This window comes from Acanthopagrus latus, chromosome 3 (assembly GCF_904848185.1).
Source record: "Acanthopagrus latus isolate v.2019 chromosome 3, fAcaLat1.1, whole genome shotgun sequence".
Classification (NCBI taxonomy): Eukaryota; Metazoa; Chordata; class Actinopteri; order Spariformes; family Sparidae; genus Acanthopagrus; species Acanthopagrus latus.
In genome coordinates, this window is record NC_051041.1 from 1122501 (window position 1) to 1136999 (window position 14499).

General features: G+C 43.3%; 1 protein-coding gene and 1 long non-coding RNA gene across 2 annotated transcripts; both read right to left on the minus strand.

Annotated features, from left to right (window-relative positions):
- Positions 1 to 5065: 5065 nt before the first annotated feature.
- Positions 5066 to 6721, minus strand: LOC119016999 (probable serine/threonine-protein kinase fhkB). The gene is made up of 3 exons (XM_037093398.1): positions 6649 to 6721; positions 6071 to 6143; positions 5066 to 5978 (listed from the first exon to the last, which is right to left on the minus strand). The coding sequence occupies exons 1-3, from the start codon at positions 6719 to 6721 to the stop codon at positions 5327 to 5329; spliced, it is 798 nt and encodes a 265-aa protein (XP_036949293.1). The 3' UTR covers positions 5066 to 5326.
- Positions 6722 to 13350: 6629 nt separating this feature from the next.
- Positions 13351 to 14125, minus strand: LOC119017062. The gene is made up of 3 exons (XR_005074324.1): positions 14037 to 14125; positions 13543 to 13610; positions 13351 to 13439 (listed from the first exon to the last, which is right to left on the minus strand). It is a non-coding gene; the product is annotated as an uncharacterized LOC119017062 (long non-coding RNA).
- Positions 14126 to 14499: the final 374 nt, after the last annotated feature.

Consider the following 14499-nt stretch of genomic DNA (forward strand, 5'->3'; position numbering starts at 1 on the left):
GTGACAGTGATAAACCAACGAGAGCAGTCGAGTTGCTAACAGGATGTTCTTGTCTCAGTGTCCAGAATCACGTGTTCATGTGGACCGAGTCCGTTTCCCTCGTCGCGCTCGGCTGGTTCGTGTCAAACCTTCGTGTGTCGAACATTCCCGAGCTGGTTCTGACGTCTACTTTGGATGTTCTGCCTTCTTCAGGCTGTTTTCCTCGACCTCATGTGAGGCTTAATTTCATGTTACGTGAGTAAATTTGTTGATCATTTTCTTATTGATATTTTCATTATCCACCTGCACTGACCACGGAGGTTCTGCTCTCAGTGTTTCTGCTCGTAGCATCACGTCTGTGTTTTCCAGTCGGCTGTAAACTCGCTGTGTAATTTCCCGTCCAGTCGAGCGGCTGAGCGGCAGCCTGCTGAAGCCTCCGAGCAGCTAATGAGAGCGAGAGATCCGATCTGAGTCGTCATCGGTCCACAGTGTGTTCTGTCGGACGTGTTGGTGTGTTGTTCCTGCCGGCAGCACCACGCGTTAGAAATAACCTTGGAAGGAGAAACGTGTGTGTTACTGTACGAACGTCCTCTTTGATTTGAATAAATTATTATCTCCAGTGTTTCCTGCCGCCCCCCCCGGCTCTGCCCACATCTTCCTTCAAACCACGGCGCTCCTATCTCCTCGCTCTGGCAGCGGCAAACATCAAAGTGGCCGGTTTGATGATTTCTGCCTTTTCTCTTAACTCGACGGCGACAGAAGCAAAGACCGAAGAGCTCAAAAGGAAACAGGCCCGAAGCTGTTGGCGCCGCAACCGAGGGGCAGAGCAGATGAAGGAGGAGGCGGCGAGATGAAGACCTCGTAGGAAGCAGAGAGGAGCGACACAGATAAGGGGAAGAAAAATGGCGTCGGTGAAGATAAAGATGGTTTTTATCAAAGAGTTCAAAGGGGAAGAGTTAAAAGTGGAAACCAGCTTTCAAGGAATTAAACCAACGGAACTGTTTCCAGTGAGGTCAGACTGGAGGTGAAGACGTCCACGCTGTGAGGCCACGAGGAGGAGGAGGAGGAGGAGGAGGAGGGGGACACCTTCATCAGGCTGCAGGTTCAGGTCTCAGCTGTTTGCTGCAGCAGCTGATGGAGGAGGCGGTGCAGCGCTGCAGTCTGACACTGAGCTGCCTCTTAATGTACCAACAGTGAAGAGATTTTCCTTTTTGTTTGTTAATCCTCTAAAAGCTTCTGGAGGAGCAGCCAAGTCTGCTGCTCGCTCTGTCTCCAGCTCACTAAAGAGTTCGAGGTGTGACGCTGTGATGCAAACACATGTTGCCAACCAGATACTGCACACAAAGAGCCCAGCCAATATGAAAATATATGTAAATATGACATTCAGTGAACAGGCCGAGGATCTGCAGAGGAATCAGTGAAACCTCAATTCTCTGTTCTAATCTGAACAATTAGAGAGAATAAACCACTTTGACTTCAGTTTTTAAGGTTGGAATTGTAGTTTTTCTGAGTGTATTGTTTCTAAATGTACAGATTTGTATTGCACACAGGAACAGTTCATCCAAAAATGTAAATCCAGTCATCAGCTAAACAACTGAAGCAGCTGGAGACTTGATTTAAACCTGAGAAACATCAGATGTCTCCGTACAGCTCAGACACTCCTCATGTTCAGAACTTGCCTTAGAAACATCATGTTTTTAAGTTGTCTTCAGTATCACAGTGACCCAGTGACACTTGTCTGAACATCCACAGGTTCACTGCTAACAGGAAGTGCTAACAGCTAATTCTGCTAAGTTTTAACGAAGTGTTGAAATTTTATATATTACTTTGGTGTTTTTTTGTGTTTTAAATCCATTTTAAATTCCCTTTTTTCTGTTTCAAATGTTCTGTGGACTGCGACACTTCACCTGACTTTATACCATCAGGAGGAGGAGAGGATGGCTGGGTTTATATTCTTGGAAACTATTTAAAGTATTCATTTTGAATTAAGTGAGACAGGAAGACGGATGCAGAGTCAGTATATCAGTAGCAACACGCTGACAACACGTCATCTGAAACTTAAAGACCAAACACACAGTCAGAGATTTAAAACCACATGAATTTCTCCAGTTGAGGATTTCATTCACTTCATATTTGCAGCTGTCATCAACCACACACTCAAAAATCATCAGATCCATCTGCATGTTCATTATCTAGCAGCTCCTCCCAGCCAATCACGGCTCCTCTTCCCATCCTCACATCTCATTGGATCAAAACTCACTCATCCAGTGACTGAATGAATGAATGAAGGAGCTTCTCACGACTCTTTCTGGTTTGAAGAGACTCTCAGCGGCTCTGAAAATCATCTGAAGCCTCTTTCACAAACACACGAGTGTCTGACAAAAGCTCTGACGCTCTGATGTTGACGGTGGATGCAGGATGTGAAGCGTCTGCAGGGGATTCTGGGTAACGCTGCCCTCTGGTGCTCCCAGCATCAAACTGCAGCTGACCCGGGTCATGTGACTCCTCCTGACTCATCAGGTTGTGTTTTGTGGCAGATCTCAGATCAGAGGATCAAACTGCAGATGATTTGAGGCGAGGCTGAATGTTTCGGGTCTCTGAGGACGCTGGTCATCGTCACATCCTGCTCCTCTGCAGTCTGAGGGCTGCACCTCACACGGTGTCCGTCAGAAGAAGTTGATGTTATTATCAATCAGTCAATGTCTGCTGAATCAGTCCTTTAATTCTTGGATTGTTTGAGCATAAAAAGAAGAAACCTGTTGTTTCTCTGAATCAGGCTGAAACATCAGGGTGTGTTCTCGCCCGGCTCGTCTGGACCTTTGACATGAAGATTGATTAGTTGATCCTGGATGAAGTTGTCTTGACCGACAGTGCTCAGCTTTATATAACTGCTGGTGACTGTGGTGCCGGAGGGGTTGGAGCCTCTCCATCTCCGGAGTGTTACTGTTTAAATTCACCCTTTAACATATGAATTATTAATTTAATGTTCTGGCTTCATCGACATTTCGACATTTTTTGCTCTAACTCGCTCTTTTTGTTCCATCAGGTGTCGTTCACGTCAACATTAACTGTGTGGACACAAGAACGCGTCTCATTGAGCCGCATGTTGTCGTTGACGCTCATATTCTATCAGCACCCTTTCAAATAAAAATGTCTGCCTGTGATTTATTGCGTTACCGACTTCCTTCTAGTTTTTCCCCGTAATGTGTCGGCATTGATCCAATGACTTGCTGGCAGTTTTGCTTGTTATCTCAGTCCAAGCATGTGAAGAATGTGTGTGATGTGAAGTCCTCAACATCTATGTCAACACGTCGCTGCTTGAGGAGCTTCAGATCAGCGAACAGCAGCTGAAAATGTTCCTGCCATCGCTCGTCAGATTTCTCAGCTGTTGGAAAGTTTGACAGCGACACACACACAGTGATGATGTCGTCCTTTCAGAGAGGAAAGACAAGATGAAGAGAAACCAGGCAGATCTGTGTTTCTGTTTCTTCCTGCACACTGATGACATCGTTTCATTAAAAAAGAGTTTAACTTTTGGAGTTATGGTTTGGTTTTCTGCTAAAGTTTACTTTCAGAGATGAGCATTTAAATGCTAATTCACCTCCTCCACCTCCTCCTCATCCGTTTAATGATCTGCAGGCTGAGGTCATGGAGGAATGTGAAGAAATCCTCGTTTAGCTCATATACACGAAAAAAAGGTTTAATGACGCTGTAAAAAAATGAATTTGATCCCTCTTAAAACACACAACAAGTCTAAAAACCACAGCGTACTCTTGTATGTGACACCTGTGAACTGTCCGGTTCACCTGTGACATCACGCTTTGGGTTTAAATTAAGCAACAGGAGATGAAACAATCCACTTTTCCCAGGTTCCCTGAACTACTCGCCCTGCGAGCTGCACCAAGTTCTATTAAGTTGATAACCTGATAAGAGCTGCGATCGATTCCAGAGGCCTCTCTATTTGCTCTTTGTGCATCGATAAAAATTAGCATCCAGTGAATAAAACTTCCAGGCTCCATGTCCATCTCCAAATGGACGCAAATCAACTACAGAAGAGGCTTCTTCACTCCATCATTCTCCTTAATTTAATCAAAACAGCGACTGAGAAAAACGGAAGTTGCGCTCACCTCTAACGTCAACACATGAACCACAGTGTTGTTATTTTCATGTTTTTTTAATCTGAACATCCTCATTCAGTTCTGATCAATGTCATTTCATCACCACATATTTGCGGCTGCTCCCATCCTGTACAGGGACACTGCCAAAAGCTATCCGTCAGTACGATACCTGCCTCACCCACCGAGACTATGAACGCCTCAGAAACCTGTTGATCAAGAGAGGCGGCGAGACGAAACGAAGAATCAGCCTCCATCAACAGCAAGGAGACGAAGAGGGAGAGAAATCCACCAGACTCCATCATGAGACTGATCCATGTTAAGTGTCACTGTTGGGAAACTACAAACTATGTGAAAGGCTGATTGTGGCACATTTTTAATGACCTGTGCCTTGTAAATATGCCACATGTTGTAAATGAATCTATTTCTCTTTTTTTGTTTTTTGCGTAGAAACGAACGTGTTTACTTGCATGCAGAGCGAGAAAGTTACATCCAATCACACGCCGCAACCAACGTCTGTGGTCTGGTACCTGGGATCTGGTAACATATGCTGGCTAACGTTAGCTCAAGACTCCAAGTCATTTCACTAGATTACTAACTTGTCTCTGATAATAGTAGGTTTTATTCTCCCCCCACTGTGACCACTGTTCAGCAATGATTTATTTCAAACGTGAAAATGAGATATGAAATCTTAAACATGCTACAGCAGAGAGAACAATCTACCAACATCTGCGCCTGGATTATACGCAGTTTAACTCGACTGTTGGACACTCCCTAAATGCAGTTGGTACGTTATTTAGATCGCTCCAAAGGAAAAATATGAGTGGGAACAGAAAGCTACATCTGCTGCTACTGCACGCGTCCGAGGAAAACCAGTTTGTTTAAGTGTGTGTGCATCAGTAACGTACGCATGTGTCATTTACTTCCTGTGTAAACTACTGAGCTGAGAGAATGGAACATTTTCTTTCGTGAATGTTTATTTCTTTATTTTGTATAGTTAGTAACAGCAAACATGAAGGCAGAAAAATACAGAAAAACAAGCAATGATGACGATAGTGACAACTTCATAACTTTGCAAAACCTTAATTTAAAACCATCTTGGACAAACTCTACACAAAGTGTCGTCGTCACGTCCTCCAATCACAGATGTTTGGATCACCTCCAGGAGGGCATCAGCAAAATAAATTAGCACATCAGCTTATTAAAAGAGTCATTTTAATCAGTCTTTCATATCACTTCATTGGCATAATAGGGACTGCACATGATGCCTTCAGCAATATGAGCGCAGTGCGTGTGTCATCACTGCCACAAAGACGGAAATGAGACTGATTTTGTTGAGGAAGATGGAGGAGGCTGCGGATGTTGTTCCGGCAACTGTAGATGTTGCTCCGGCAGCTGTGGCTGTTGCTCCGGCAGCTGTAGATGTTGCTCCGGCAGCTGTGGCTGTTGCTCCGGCAGCTGTAGATGTTGCTCCGGCAGCTGTAGATGTTGTTCCGGCAGCTGTAGATGTTGTTCCGGCAGCTGTAGATGTTGTTCCGGCAGCTGTAGATGTTGTCATCGCAACTGTGGCTGTAGTCGTTGGAGGAACTGTGGTTGTAGTCGTGGGAGGAACTGTGGTTGTAGTCGTGGGAGGAACTGTGGTTGTAGTCGTTGGAGGAACTGTGGTTGTAGTCGTGGGAGGAACTGTGGTTGTAGTCGTTGGAGGAACTGTGGTTGTAGTCGTGGGAGGAACTGTGGTTGTAGTCGTTGGAGGAACTGTGGTTGTAGTCGTTGGAGGAACTGTGGTTGTAGTCGTGGGAGGAACTGTGGTTGTAGTCGTTGGAGGAACTGTGGTGGTAGTCGTTGGAGGAACTGTGGTTGTAGTTGCCTGTGCGTTGCAGGAGGCTGTTTGAAAGAGGAAACACTGGGTCAGTCTCACATTGAGTCCCACGTATGAAACTCACTCAGCAGCTCTGTTCAGAAGGAGCGTGTCTTACCAACAAACACCAGGAGGATGAAACAAGTCTTGGCGATCATGGTGATGCAGCTGGAGTTTCTTTTCTCGGCTCTCTGAAAAATAAAATAAATTGTGTTCATCAGCTGGATGAAAATCTGAAAATGCTTATTTGGATTTTAAAGAGATAAGGACAGACAAAACTTCTGTTAACTGTGAGTAAATCAGATATAAAAAGGCAAAATCATATCTTCACTCTGAAACAGCCGCAGTACTCACAGGTGGATGTTTCTGTGGCGTCGTCCTCCTCAGCAGTGGAGCTGTGATGTGATGCTGATCTCTGACTCCAGCTCCTCTTTTTATACACAGAGCTCAGGTGATAGGATCAGGGCGAGGACAAAAGAAACAGAAATATGTGCTGCAGGTAACAGCACGTCTCGTCACAGTTTTAGGGTGTGTCCTACTTTAATTACGTCTGTGCGTCTTTGTTCCAGCATTCCAAACTAAATAATGACTTGTGATGTTTTCAATACTCCACGGACATTTTTCTGGCATGACATCTGACATTGACATGAGTGACTGTAACTAGGGGTTTTATCACTTTGACGTTTCCTTCTTCACTGTTGCACATCATGTCGTCACAGTGACGGTATTTCTGATCTACTTCCTCACTGAGGAATGGAGGACGTCGCATTATATACACGCACAAGTAAATATTTGAAAGAAAGAACTTGGAAGTAAAAAGCGGATGATGGTCTCAACGTCTCTTCAAGAAAACACATTCAGTTTGTTCACTCCAGCGGAAAACTGGTTGTCAGTGTCTGACAGGTGTCGGGTCAGTGACTGTAAGAAACCTCACGTCAGTAGAAACATGACATCTTTTCAAATCTGTGTGGCATCTCAGGGCTCCCAGAGACTCAGATAATACCAGCTGTCATTGTATTTACATTTTAAATCAAGTGTCCAGCTTCTTCAGCGGTTTAGCAGAATGCTGCAACTTTTCTGTGAAGATCCACAAATGTTTTTACAATTCAGCTGACTTTATATCATCAGGAGGAGGACAGCAGGACTCCATGCATCCACTTACAAATCGTTAAAACTGTCTCTCCTCACATGAGCAGAACTTGCCTTAGAAACATCATGTTTTAAGTTTTCTTCAGTATCACAGTGATCCAGTGAGAGTTCCTGCTAACAGGACGTGCTAACAGCTGATTTTGCAAAGTTTAATGGAGTTTTGAGGTTTTATTAAATTATTGTGGTTGTTTTTTTTGTTTTAAATCAAGTCTCCAGCTGCTTCAGTTGTTTAGGAGAACGCTGCAACTCTGTTTTACTGTGAAGCTCCAGAACTGTTCTGTGGACTATATGACACTTTATATCATCATGTTGATTTTAATGTTTAAAACTGAAATGTTTTTAGGTCCAGTAGATGGAGAACTAAAACCATAACCAAACCTACAACCAAACCTACAACCAAAACCATAACCAATCCTGTAACAACACAACACATCATATGTCATTGTTCGGCTCTGACATCCACGTTTGTCGCTGTATGTCTTTTTCTGTCTTCTCATTGTTCCCAGAATGGTGTGTGAAACATTGAATGAAGTTCTGACTAAAGTTCAGGAACTAGACCTCGACGCTCTCCATCACCTGACAGACCTGTACATCGGGGAGATTCAAAACTGTCAGCTGACTCAGTCGGAAATGCTGACTCATCATCCTGTTGGTATCAGCTATGACACTGATGGAGACTGAATAGATTAGACTGCATTAAGAACATCCATCCATCAGTCAGAGTCGTGTTTGTCTTGTTAAGGGTTCGGTCAAACATGAACCGCTCCTCAGACGGACTCAGCTGTAACAACACACGGGTTTCAGAACCGTTAATCCTTGAAGATTATCTGTACATTTCAGGAGGGAAGTAGAGCAGGTAAAAAGAAATACATGCACATGTACATGAAACAAACTGTTTAACATTCAAAACAGTTTCTGAAGTTCCTCCTGTCTGTTGTACCACATGCTGTCAAACACTCAGAAACTTGTTTTACTACTTTGTTTTTATGAGAAGGAAAGCTGGCATCACGGCAAACACACAGAACATATAATCATGTCTCGTCACATTGTTATAACCGTCATGTGTGTTTTGTTCTCTGTTGGAGGTGGTTTTGCTAGTTTAGCAGGATACACCTGCCATCAGGTTGGATGGCAGGCTGGATCATCAGCCACTGAGCAGCGGGCGTCTTCCTCTTGTTTCCTCTTGTAAAGTAGTATTGAACACGTCTGATCATTTCTGCTGGCAAATTAGAGCTCCTACACCTGACTGTCATGAGCACTGGGGCGTAACATAAACCATAGACATGTGTTTGTTCCACCTTTGTGTGAACTCTGTGGAACAAAACACACATGACGGTTATAACAATGTGACGACACATGATTACATGTTCATATATTGTGTGCGTGCCATGATGTCAGATTTCCTTCATATGAGAACCAAGTGATAAAACAAGTACCTGAGTGTCACAACAGACAGGAGCCTCACTGCATGGTAATCCAGTGCGTTTCATTTTGTTTGTATCGATGTGTTCAAGATCAAAAATCTAAATGTGACTGATATTATTTCACTCTTGTTCTTGTGGCACATTTGTGTTTTGAGTATTTGTGCTGATAAAATGGATAACTGGGCTAATGAGCTTACTAACAAAAGAATCAGTGGCGTGAGGTTGTTATGGAGCCAACTTTGGCCACGGACGGGCCACCAGTTGAATAGGTCTGCCTGAACCATCAACTCATTCAAGTATCAGCTCAAAACTTTTTTTTAACATATTAGTTGTAAGAGTTGTTTTTTATGCTTTATGTATATTTTATACTTTATGAACACACAATAGCTTCCAGGTCATGTGACGCATTGACTCATCCCAGTCCAGAAATGTCTTCCTATACAGGATGAGTGAGACACACATCGTCAAACAAAACTGATTTAATTAACACATGTAATGCTTTTCAGTTACAGTACAGCCCCTTCACTCCGTCGATGGCACGGAGGAGTGAAGCTGCTTCCTAAGTTCATCCAGTCAACAAAGGCGTCCAAGCTTCTGTAGACTTCACAGATTTAACGGAGGGTTCTATCACATTTCATATCATATGAAATCATATCATATCATATCATATCATAATATTTAATAAACTTACATTCACTGTCATTGCTGTATGAGAGCTGAAGGAATTTAGTCTTTTAGTAGTGTTTCATTGTACTTTTATTGTAGGAGGTCAGAAACATTTTAAGAGTTGTTTTTTATGCTTTATGAATATTTTATACTGTATGAACGCACAATAGCTTCCAGGTCATGTGAACCATTGACTCACACAAGTCCAGAAATGTCTGCCTAGAATGGTTGAATGAGATTCACACTGTCAAACAAATCAGTTTCAATCAACACATGTAATGTTTTCAATACAATACAATACAGTACAGCCCCTTCACTCCGTCGATGGCACAGAGGAGTGAAGCTGCTTCCTAAGTTCATCCAGTCAACGAAGACCTCCAAGCTTCTGCAGAGTTCACAGATTTGATGGAGCGTTCCATCGTATTTCATATCATATCATATCATAATATTTGATAAACTTACATTCACTGTCACTGTTATTTGAGGGCTGAGGGGATTTAGTCTTTTAGTGGCGTTTTATTATATTTCTATTGTAGGAGGTCAGAAACATTTTAAGAGGTGTTTTTTATGCTTCATGAATATTTACTGTCTGTGGGGCGGCTGTAGCTCAGCGGGTAGAGCAGGTCGACTAGTGATCGAAAAGTCGCTAGTTCAAATCCTGGCTCTGGGCAGGGTTGAGCTGCATGTCGAAGTGTCCTTGAGCAAGATACTGAACCCCACATTGCTCATCAGTGAGGGCCCTGCGATGAGCAGGTGACTTGTCCAGGGAGTACCCTGCCCTCCCCCTGAGACAAAGCTGCAACACCCCGTGACCCCATGGAAAGGGATAAGCGGTTCGGACAATGACATGACATGACATTTACTGTCACTGTTGTGTGAGAGCTGTAGGAATTTAGTCTTGTAGTGGTGTTTCACTATTTTACTTTTTTTTTTTTTTCATTTTTTCACTGTACTTTTCTTGTAGGAGGTCAGAAATGTTCAAGTTGTCTGGAATGCAGCATCATTTCTGGCTGCAGTGTCCAACCTTCACCGCTCTAATAGGCTCACAGACTTTTTGGATTGCGGGCTCAATTCTACAAATACTGATGCCATTGCACTTGGAACTCAAGACACAGAAAAGTGCAGTCGAACAGTCATCCGAGACAGAACTCCAAGTCGGAAACTCGGGTAAGATCTGATCAGTTTGCAGACTCTCCGTCAAACACCCGCTCACAGTAGGCATCCATGTTTGGGGTTAAAAGTGATATTCAATCTCATCATGATGAATAAAGGTAATACATGCATTTTATTATTTCACTTTTTCGGCCTGTCTCGCTGACTTGACACTCAAAGATTCCTTACAAAACAAGTAAACAAGTATACACAGAACAGAAGTTTACTTATAGAATCTGCAATGAGGCCCAAGAAGTAGCCTCATACATTACTATTTGTATTAGTGTTCTAATTGCATGAAGCAGCCTCAATGAACATATACAAGAACTGTACTTGAGTTTGCGTGATGAAACGAACTTGAAGTTTTCTTGTTTGTTGTGAGGTATCAGAAAACACTCAGATTGCTGCAACGTGACAAAAAAGTTTTGTTTTAACAGGAAAATGCTCATAAATCAGAATGTGAAAAATACGTGTTATTCTACTGCATCTGACATTCTGATGACAAAGACTCACACTGACAGCACATTGTTAACCTTTGCCAAGAGAGAGACGTGACAGTAATATAGCATATCTTGCTAACACACAATATAGTTGCAGCTTGTGCGTATGTTAAGATTGAATGAAGAATAAAGATGTGAGTGCATGTCACACTCTTGTGGCCAAAAGTGAGTGTTACAAATAAATACTGGGCTTGTTTGCAGGTACAGATGAGGCCAGATGTTAAGTGTGCAGCGGAGACACAACTAAAACTTTCTTTCTTTCTGTATTTCTTTAACTTGAAAGTTTCTTCCCAACATGTTTGTTGATTGTGAACTTTTGTGTTTTGTGTTGTGCGTCTGTGTTGTGTGTCTGTGTGCTCTGAGATGTGTTGCAGAAGCTGGTTGTGGCTGACTTGCCTGGTTTCTGAAGCTCCTGCCTCTCACACACCTGCAGCTACTCATTAGCTTCAGCTTAAACACTCTGGTCTTCTCTCCATTCACTGCTAGACGGTTCCCACTCATCACTGTGGCATCGACGGTTAAACTACCCATGCTGTTCTCCTGTGTTTTTTTGCTCTAGTGCTACTTTGTTTGAGCTTCATATCTCATTCCTGAAATCTCCTCATCATTCCCAGAGCCTGTGCAACCTCAAAGCTCACAGCAGCCGCACTGCCGCCCAGCCTTGTCCACCTCAGCCTTAAGACAAATGCCTCTGGGATCCACCTGTGCCTCCAGCTCAGCCTCTACCTCCCATTACCTGAGCCCCAGCTGTACCACCTGCTGAGCCACCAACAGCTGTCCTTTCACCTAAGCAAACTGATAAATTCCTTCAAACCTTTCCCTTCTAAATTGAAACAGCTGTCAAAGCATGTGTCTCATGAAGGTGATGCAGCCGGTATCCTTCTTATACACTTTAAATAAAAAAAAAAACCTCCCCAATGAAAATAAATCATCAAGTTTGCATCTTAAACCCATAAAAAACCCACTCGCTATATGTTGATGTGCAGATAAAATCAGTTTAATCATGCTGTGTTCATGTGCATTTGCTTTTATTGTTTTACATCAAATGCATTTGTGATTTAAGAAAAGGTCCAAAGAGATAAAGATTTTTCGAACAAATACGTTCATGATTACAGGTGCTAAAGTAGTTTTATTTCGCAGTTTAAATCAAAGAGTTACAGACTTTTGCAGGTTAATATTTGAGTATAAATATTGGAGTACATCAGTTTTAATAACTGCTCTGTTCTGTGTGTTACATCTCTATGTTTAAGGTAAACCATGCAAACTTTACTCAGCCTAACAAACACAGTGGTAGTCTGAATATGATAAAGAAAAATAAGTAGATGAAGTGAAACCCTGCAGTGAACATACAGCACAGTGCCGGTAGGTTTATGGAATTAAGTCCCTTTGTTCCGGTCCAGTTCTTAATTCTGGAGAACTTGATAAACAACAGCAACGATTAACAGGAAACTTGTTTTGTTGATGACAGTGGAGGTAGCAGCGTTTATTGGTTGTGATGTTGTTGCTGCTTGTGGTGCTGCTACTCCGCTTGTAGTCATGGGGGCAGCTGTGGTTGTAGCTGCTGGGGCAGTTGTGGTTGTAGTCGTGGGAGCAGCTGTGGTTGTAGTCGTGGGAGCAGCTGTGGTTGTAGTCATGGCAGCAGCTGTGGTTGTAGTCGTCGGAGCAGCTGTGGTTGTAGTCGTCGGGGCAGCTGTGGTTGTAGTCGTCGGGGCAGCTGTGGTTGTAGTCGTCGGGGCAGCTGTGGTTGTAGTCGTCGGGGCAGCTGTGGTTGTAGTCGTCGGGGCAGCTGTGGTTGTAGTCGTCGGAGCAGCTGTGGTTGTAGTCGTTGGGGCAGCTGTGGTTGTAGTCGTCGGAGCAGCTGTGGTTGTAGTTGTTGGGGCAGCTGTGGTTGTAGTCGTCGGAGCAGCTGTGGTTGTAGTCGTTAGAGCAGCTGTGGTTGTAGTCGTTGGAGCAGCTGTGGTTGTAGTCGTCGGGGCAGCTGTGGTTGTAGTCGTTGGGGCAGCTGTGGTTGTAGTCGTCGGAGCAGCTGTGGTTGTAGTCATCGGAGCAGCTGTGGTTGTAGTCGTCGGGGCAGCTGTGGTTGTAGTTGTTGGGGCAGCTGTGGTTGTAGTCGTCGGAGCAGCTGTGGTTGTAGTCGTCGGGGCAGCTGTGGTTGTAGTCGTCGGAGCAGCTGTGGTTGTAGTCGTTGGGGCAGCTGTGGTTGTAGTTGTTGGGGCAGCTGTGGTTGTAGTTGTTGGGGCAGCTGTGGTTGTAGTCGTCGGAGCAGCTGTGGTTGTAGTCGTCGGGGCAGCTGTGGTTGTAGTCGTCGGAGCAGCTGTGGTTGTAGTCGTTGGGGCAGCTGTGGTTGTAGTTGTTGGGGCAGCTGTGGTTGTAGTTGTTGGGGCAGCTGTGGTTGTAGTTGTTGGGGCAGCTGTGGTTGTAGTCGTCGGAGCAGCTGTGGTTGTAGTCGTCGGGGCAGCTGTGGTTGTAGTCGTCGGAGCAGCTGTGGTTGTAGTTGTTGGGGCAGCTGTGGTTGTAGTTGTTGGGGCAGCTGTGGTTGTAGTCGTCGGAGCAGCTGTGGTTGTAGTTTGGGCAGCTGATCTTGTTGCTGGAGCACCTGTGGTTAGGTAAACGTTGTATCAGTGTCACATTCTTTCTTTTTTTCTCCGTTTGTATCAATTGAATGTTTTTCCTTTGTTTTTATTAATTATTCAACTCACTACCAAACAACAGGAGGATGAACCAGATCTTCAGCATCGTTACAGTTCACAGTCTGAAAACACAATGACTGTTTTTACAGAAAAGAGAATATGTGTGTCAGTGTGTTGTGCTTTTTGAGACACAGACGGGTTCATCAAGCGCACACTTTCATCATCAGCCATTAATCTACATCATTTAACCATCAGAGTGTTTTAACACACTCACCGTTTTCTTGTGCTGCTGTTAAACACTCAGGAGATACATGAATGCTCACGTTTTCCCATCTTATCTCATCTTGTCTCATCATTGTACATCAATATATCTTATTTACATCATCTACTATAGATTTTAGACAACGAAACATATTCACAAATATATGTAAAAGAAATAATAGTACAGGTATGACTGTAGATAAGTATGTCTTTGAAGAAAAACAAACTCAATATGGAGTAAAAACACTATAAAATAAATAAAAATGAACGTATATTTTCATACTGAATGAATGAATACTCACAGATTTTTCTCTGCTCTGATTGTGTCCGCTGTGACAGAAGTTGTGTTGTGTTCTGATTCCACCTGCTCTGCGTCCTTTGCTGTTTGTTTTGCGGTGTTGTCCCTGAAAATACATCAGCTTTTATATGAGGACAAAGCAGACGGAGGACATTAGAAGCTTCACAAAGACATAAATGAAATGGATGAATATGTCTTTCATTTATGATCGATGATGGCCAACCAGATAACAGCCGAGCCACACGCCTTCCATCAATACTGGAAACCTGAAACTATAATCTTTAAAAGAGTCACAGGAGAGATTTAATTGCATTGGTTAGTTTTGTTTTTACATTCTCAGGTTGTACTTACATACTTTTACTTTTTCTTTATTTGAAATAAAACAGAACAGGATATATTGGAATGGCACAAACACATGGTCAGTTTAAGTATGGCGCTTTTATTAAACCAGCATGAACAAAACAAAA

Bases quoted from the DNA above. Each gene is read 5' to 3' on its own strand.
- LOC119016999 (XM_037093398.1), bottom strand. From the start codon at position 6,721: ATGCGACGTCCTCCATTCCTCAGTGAGGAAGTAGATCAGAAATACCGT. The intron at 6,144-6,648 runs GTGAAGAAGGAA...TTTATTTTTCAG, and splicing joins TGACGACATGATGTGCAACA to AGAGCCGAGAAAAGAAACTC. The intron at 5,979-6,070 runs GTAAGACACGCT...TCTTTCAAACAG, and splicing joins CATCCTCCTGGTGTTTGTTG to CCTCCTGCAACGCACAGGCA.